The sequence below is a fragment of the Ambystoma mexicanum genome, chromosome 11, assembly GCF_040938575.1.
Source record: "Ambystoma mexicanum isolate Mex_15411 chromosome 11, UKY_AmexF1_1, whole genome shotgun sequence".
NCBI classification, from domain to species: domain Eukaryota; kingdom Metazoa; phylum Chordata; class Amphibia; order Caudata; family Ambystomatidae; genus Ambystoma; species Ambystoma mexicanum.
Window position 1 is genome coordinate 972,935,526 of NC_090934.1, and position 7,231 is coordinate 972,942,756.

The window sequence follows — 7,231 nt, forward strand, 5'->3', positions numbered from 1 at the left end:
GGTTCCCCTAACCCCACCCTGCCCACCAACTACCACCAGATCACCATGATACCCTACCTCCTCAAACTTCTACACCCAACTCCTAGCTCACTTGGAAAACCACTGCCTTCTTGCCAATCTGGCTTCAGACCCAGACACAGCATGAAGGCTGCCCTTCTCAACCTCAACATCTAGCTCTGTGCTATTCGTAACGCTGGAGAACTCGCCATCCTCCTCCTTCTTGACCTCTCAGCGGCCTCCGATCTTGTCGACCATTACATTCTCTGCCAACACCTCACCACTAAATCCAATTTCTCCAGAGAAGCCGCCAGCTGGATCAAATCATTACTCATCGAGCACTCCTCTGCGGTCTTCTCCGGCTCTGAAGCTGCTGACCCCATTCCCGTGCCTTACAGTGTTCCTCAACGGTACTGTATCTCACCCACTCTGTACAACTTGTACACAAAACCCCTTTTTGACCACCTCGACAGTCTTGGGATCCCTTACAAAAACTTTGCAGGTAACACTCAAGTCTTGCTAAAACTCACTGGGAACCGCGCCAATGAATCCGCCAAAATCAGTCATGTCTACAGCATCATTCAAGCCTGCATGGCTGAACACCATCTCTGCATGAATGATGACAAAACAGAGCTCATCATTGTCGGATCCCCACACCGACTCAGAAGACTGGACATAGCGCTTGCATCATTCTCCATTGATGGTAACTCTACCGCTGTTTCGAGCCACGTGAAAACATTGGCCATCTACCTAGATGCAGAGCTAACTATGCACCAGGGCTCAAGTCGAGGGTACACGCGGGGGGACGGAGTCCACCCACTTTATTCAGAGGTTGGACGCAGTCCCCCCCAGCTAAAATGAGAAACATAGAATGTCCACTTTGAATTCATGAAGAAAAGCCAACCTCAGGGATCAAACTGCAGTCGTCAGGTTTGTAGGCTGGACATTTCACCACTGCACTACATAACCTGATGAAAGATAGCAAACAACTAAAGGTGAAATGTCCCATTTCAGTACTGCAAGTCCCAGGGAAAACATTTCTATTGGTTCTTGGAGTTTAAAACATTCACACCTTTTAAAGTTTTGAAAAACACTATAAGAAAATATCCTCTCTTGGTTTTGTGTGTGTGTCGATCTTATGAAAGGCAAATGCCATTCATCCTGGGTGGTTATGCAAAGCCAATTTAATGAAATGTGCATATTTCACCTTGATATGCTAATTTCTGGCGAGGTCACATCCCACTGTGTTTGTTGAGGAGTCCCCCCACTTAAATTTTCAGGACTTCACCGCTGCTATGCACAAGCACGTTAAGGCCCTTGCCTCCTCAGCAGCCTATATCTCTTAAGCACATCAACCTCAGCAGAACATTTAAATCCACCAACAACCACCGACAATTGCATAACCCTTGCCAGGGCCATCATAGGTAGCAAGTTGGATTACCTTAACTCCATTCTCTCAGACACTTCATCTAAAAAGCTATACAAATTACAGTTGATTCAAAACAATGCACTTCGGGCCGTCTGGGGACTAATGCGTTCGGACCACATCTCCCAAGCTAGACAGGAGGCCCACTAGTTGCCAATTAAAGAGTGCATTGAGTTCAAGATTCAATCTATAACCCACAGATGCGTCAACAATGTTGCACCCGCTTTTCTCAACCAGTGCATCTCCAAAAGATCGAAACCTCACTGCCTGAGCTCCTCCACCATTCCCAGATTCATGAGGAAAACAGCAGGGGGTGCCAGCTTCACCATCATAGCTCCCACCTTATGGAACACTCACCCCCCTCACATACAAGAAGAGCTCTCATAACTCATCTTCAGAAAAAGACTAAAAACTTGGCTATTTGACAAATATGACTAGCCTTACTACGGTGACCTCTCTGATCTCGCCCCGCCTTGCCCGTCTTCTGTATAGCTATTTTTTTCTGTACTGCATTTCTCCCTCCATTAAGCTGTAACAGTGGTGTGATACTTGCGTGTTTGGCTGCTGTCAACAAATGCAATAAATAAATAAATACAGCACTCTGAATGTGCGCTCCACTACGCCCCTAGTAGCTATATGTGCGGTGTTGAAGAGTGCCACACCTTGGGTGGCTTGATTCCTGATGGGTGTCAACAGGAATGGTGAGAGTGGGTAGGCAATGTCCCCTGCAAAGGAGTAAATGGTTGTTAATTGCATGTATTTACCATTCTTTGTGTTGTCGTGTGTCATGTGAGTGCTTGTGTGTATGTGATAGTTGATACTCACCCACAAGCCAGCTGTTTCCAAAGGTTCCTGATGCAGAGGTCTGGTATATGGCATAATGCCAGAAAATGTATCTGTCATAAATGCATCCTGGGTAACTGGCATTGACATGCATGATATTTCCCGTGTCAGTACAGATCACTTGCACTTTGATGGAATGCCAATGTTTCCTGTTGTGATAAATGTGCTCTTTGTGTCGTGGGGGAGTTGAAGCGCTACATGGGTGCAGTCATTGGCTCCAAGTACCCGGGGAAACTTTGCAAATGCATAGAATTCCTGGCACACACTCTGCCTTGTCTGCAGTGTGTGTGGAATGTGAATTTGCCTATGCACACATGCTAGGATGTGGCGCAAGACCTGGTGGAGGCACCTTGATTGTGTGGGCTGTGGTATACCCCCACAATGGCTGTGGTATGCTGGAATGATCCTGTGGCTAGGAAGGGTAGGGCTGACAGCTCTTTGACTGGAGTTGGCACAGCCTGTGAGCACATGGTGGGTGATACAAGGTACTTCTTCCACTCCTTGACCAGGTCTAGGATGATATGGGGTGGGAGGGAACTGGTAGCTTCCACGGACCTCCGCGTCTGGCATCCCAAATAATGTTGTTCGTGGATGGAATATTCTGGCCCTCCTCCTCCGCCGCCCCCACAGATGTAATACCATCATTGCTAGCAATGCAGGATCCGGCATTGTGGCAATTTTATGTTCATTGGGGTTGAATTGCACTTTTATTCATGAGCTTTCATTGCGTGTGGACTTTGAAAGGGTAACGGGCAGCTGGATGAGCGCTCTCCTTTGGACTCCAGATGATTGCGCGATAGCTTCTGTAAATAGGGTTTCCTTAGCACTTGATGGGACATGTTTGTTGTTTGCACGGTGTCTCTCTCCCGACGCCCATGCTCTACCTCATTTAATGTGCATTTTGAATGTTTCGCCCCTTTTATATTCTTCCCGCGCAAAGGGTTCAGAACGTGCAGAGCACTAAGTTGGAAGGGCCGGCGCAAAGTCAGTTCTGTGAATTAGAAATAACTTTTTGTGCGACGCAAAGTGTACTTTCATGGCGCAGAGTCACTTGGCGTCACGCAAACCATTTTGTAAATGAGGAGCGCAGTCTTTACTAAAAGAGAAGAAAGAGCTGAAGGGAAGACTGATGCTTGGAACCCGTGCCAGCGGGGCTGTTTTAGGTGGGGGTGTCTTGTGGGCTGCCTAAACTTTGGTCATCACTATTGCTGTCCCGGTACTCCCTATGATTTTAGAGGCAAGAATGGGCCGTTTAAAGACCTCTTAAGGTGATTTTATGGGTGTTGTTTTGTGACACTTCCAAGAGTGTTGGGTGCATTGTACATTTCCGGTGTGTGAGGTGTTGTGTTTGTGTACTCCACCATGAACAATCTGTGCTGCAATAAGCACTATGGGCCTGATTTACAAAAGCGTTTTACAATGGCGTAATCCCATTGGAAAACGCTTTGTAAATCAGGCCCAAATCCCTTTCTTGCATTACAGCATTTTAACAGAATTGTTCACTGGCAATCGCCTCCCCTCAAAATACAAAATAGACGTATTAGAAAAAAGTATTGCTGATGAAGGCAAATGCTAGGATTGCGGTCACATGTCCAGGCTCTGCGGGATTTGCTTCCGCTGCTCAGCCGTATTAATAGGATTTGACATTCCAGTTTGCCTTAAATGCGTAGCTGCTAACACAGCCAAGCCTGCGTCCAGAGTTCAGCCGACTCGGCGACAAGATGCCTAATCATTCCAAACCCAGTGATAAACATTGTGATGGCAAGAACACACACCGTGATCCTCCTATGCGTGGCACTGATCAGATGTCACCGCCACACACTTTAATGCGGATATCTTTTGCGAGAGGTGTAGCTTTATTTATAATTTGCTAAAAGGAAATTAGAAGGTTTGGGATACGATACATGCGCGAAACGTATGCCGGGCAAAGGAAGCACAGTCAAACATAGCTGGCTGGACCGTGCAATATACCACCAGACAAATAGTTTGCAATAGCCAAAAAAGTGTCTGTAGTCTGGCCGGTTTAAATTACGTGGGTACTGGATCCGGCGTGTATTATTTTGCAAGTGGGCAAGGAGGCGAGTTCACAGCGATGACTTTTCCCAAAGTACACCCCTTTGGAAGTGAACTGCGGAGGAATATGGGAAAATCGAAGCTAAATGTAGGGAGGCATTTCTGGCATAGCTATAGGGGAATGCTAGAAAGAGCAATTAAAATGCCTGAATAATGGCGGCCGTGTTGCCCTATCCCAGCTCACAAAGCAATAGCATGTGCACATTACGTGAAATATGCTCCTGTCGTGTGCTTTGCATATAGATGGCAATAACATTCAACGTCATTCAGCATTGCAATTTCACACACACACACACAAATCACATGCGTTTTATGAGCGTTTTGTGAGCGTTTTATGAGCGGGTACTGTTGAATCCGCCAATTCGGAAACTTCCCACCTGCGGGCACTACTGTTCTCTTCTCCAGTGTATAAACCTCGGAGGGATAACGCTAATATGATTATTCTCCAATAATGTCACTCGATCGCTCAAGCTCACAAACTAGCTCTTGACTCGATGTGCTCATCTTGCCTCTGCCATAAGCGATCTCCGCTAAACACCAAAAATAATACCGATTGGTCATGGCGTTCCTTATGCCAGCAAGATGCAGATGTGTTCTGGCCATATGCTGTGCTGCACAGTCGCTGCCTCCCTTCTGTCCAGCTGTTCAAAACAAGAATTGAACTGTTCCGCAAATGCTCCAACTAAAAATATTCCTCTGTCCATTTGCCAACTCGTGTTAATGCTTTCTCGCGGAATTCACGGGACTATCCGCGGCGCAAGGGCCGGACCAGAAGTGCATGGTTAAGGTACTCCATCATACAAGCAAAGAATCGAGTTACGGGTTTTCCAAAACTGACACTGCACTCTTGGGGACTTGAACCGGGCCCCAAATCATCAAATCTATTTTCAGCAAGTTACTGATTCTGTTATGAAGAATACACACACCGAGGTTGGCGCGTGGGGTCTGTGTGGCCCGCAAACGCCCCCGGCTCCAATCTCGGCGTGGCATACTCAGCCCTTCATATTTTGTAGCTCGATGCGTTGAGTAGTATTATTTATCAACAGCGGTTTGAAGCGAGGACACTTCACCGTAAAAAGCCGCGTTAAAAACGAGGTATTATTAATGCTGATGGTCTAGGCTCTATGCAGATTTTGCACCACGCCCCAAAAATGAGTGAACTGAATAGGAACCATGCTTCTAACGCAACAAAAACAGAACAAACAGCCCCTGCCCAGCCCAGGACCCCGCCGTTCCTCTTTGAAGCGTACAGCAATCGCCTGCATTACACAAACAGTCGGTGCCATTCCCTGGAGTCCAGGTGGCATGAAAGGATGCAATGTTTCCATCTGAACATGAAAATGTTACAGAAAATGGGCATTGCATTATGCATACGTTTCACACACGCTCGTCCTCCCCGCTGCACCACTTGTGGTCATGTCTGCACTCCAATTTATTCACCACATTGTTGCATTATGGTGGCAGGTCCGCAATATTTTGGGGCATTGTTGCTAAATTGCACCTGGTGGTTCATAAGTATAGTGGCAGGGCGCGTTCCACCATGTTATAGTGTATTGTGTACGGTGTGGGTGCAAGTACCGACCGCATGTTTGAAAGGCACGAGTGGCAAGTAGATTAGGCCACCTAGCACACATCTCCCACTAGCATCTCAAATGATCTCTGATGCAAATTAACACAACTAAAACAATATAACACGGAAACACAATGTACACCAATCGTCGAATGCGATGCGGTCCCTCGTTTTTATAGACTACCGGTGACCAGAGAATGTGCAGCAGGGATGAGGTGTAAGTGGCATCTAATGTCTACTGCTCATACTCCCCCAGTGCGTGGGTTCGTCACCCTCGCACTCACATTACCTTGAGTTTCACCTGGCACCGCAGCGGGGTCCACTGGATCCGGTAGCACTCGGCGCCCCCCGAGACGTTGGCCTCCAGGGAGATCTTCAGCTCCACAGACGAGTCCCAGGTGTAGCAGAACTCGGTCTTGTTGAGCCAGCAGGCGTCCCTCACGAAGGGGAGCTCCGTGTCGGGGAAGGGGCCCACGCCGATCTCCACGAAGGTGCGGTCCTCACCCGGGCTCTGCACCAGCAGGGAGTGCGTCCTCCGCTCCCAGAGGATCCCGCTCCGGCTGCCCTTCAGGACCCAGTTTTTGTTGGGCTGGTCCACGACTTGCCAATAAATGATGCCGATGGTCATGACGAAGAATATGGCGACCCCCAGGCAGGCCACGCCGCCCTTCCACGTCTCGTACATCTCCTTTTGCCCATTGTCCCAGGTCACCTCGGGGATAGGACTGGGGTTCGTAGCGCGCGTGTGAGGCATTTAAGAAAAAGTATCACCTTGAATCACTGTCCCTTACACTGGTCTAACTTTCTAAATTTCAGTCTCCACTTAAAACAACTCGCCTGCTTGAAAAAGTGCATTGGAGAACGTGGGCTTAGCCTCCGGCCACTTAGCACATGTTGCCAAGGAGCGGTGTGGGTATTCTAGCTGGCCTGAGCTCGCAGTGCAAGGAGAGTGCCTGGAAATAGCCACGAGCGCGCTACTTCCGCGTGCCGCCAGAGACGCCCCCACCCCCCCCCCCCCCCCCCCCCCCCAGATTTGTCCCAGGTGCTCATGAGCCGTGGTGACGTTTCTGCGTGTGGCCCGTGCCCGGTCCGAGTCTCAGGGGAGGGACAGTGAGTGCGGTGCAAGCAAGGTTCCGAGCTTCTAGAAAGTTCCGAGTTCACGCCACGGAGCCTGGGATATGATTACTGAAGGAAGAGCGCGGCTGCAGTGTTTATATTGTGTGACAGCTGAGCAGCTGGTGAATTCCGCTCAATTAACAGCATTACTCCAAACACGGTTTACCCATTAGGCGGCCGCGGCCAGGTGATAGCAAATAATGAAA

At 48.6% G+C, this 7,231-nt stretch overlaps 1 protein-coding gene across 1 annotated transcript in view; it reads right to left on the reverse strand.

The window, feature by feature from the left end:
* LOC138503979 (SITS-binding protein-like) overlaps nt 1–6,894 on the reverse strand; it is a 945,315-nt gene extending 938,421 nt beyond the window's left edge. Inside the window, exon 1 of the mRNA XM_069624126.1 lies at nt 6,199–6,894. Coding sequence (XP_069480227.1) covers nt 6,199–6,663 — 465 coding nt within the window. The 5' untranslated portion in view covers nt 6,664–6,894. The remainder of the gene's footprint in view (nt 1–6,198) is intronic.
* Between the last annotated feature and the right edge of the window lie 337 nt (nt 6,895–7,231).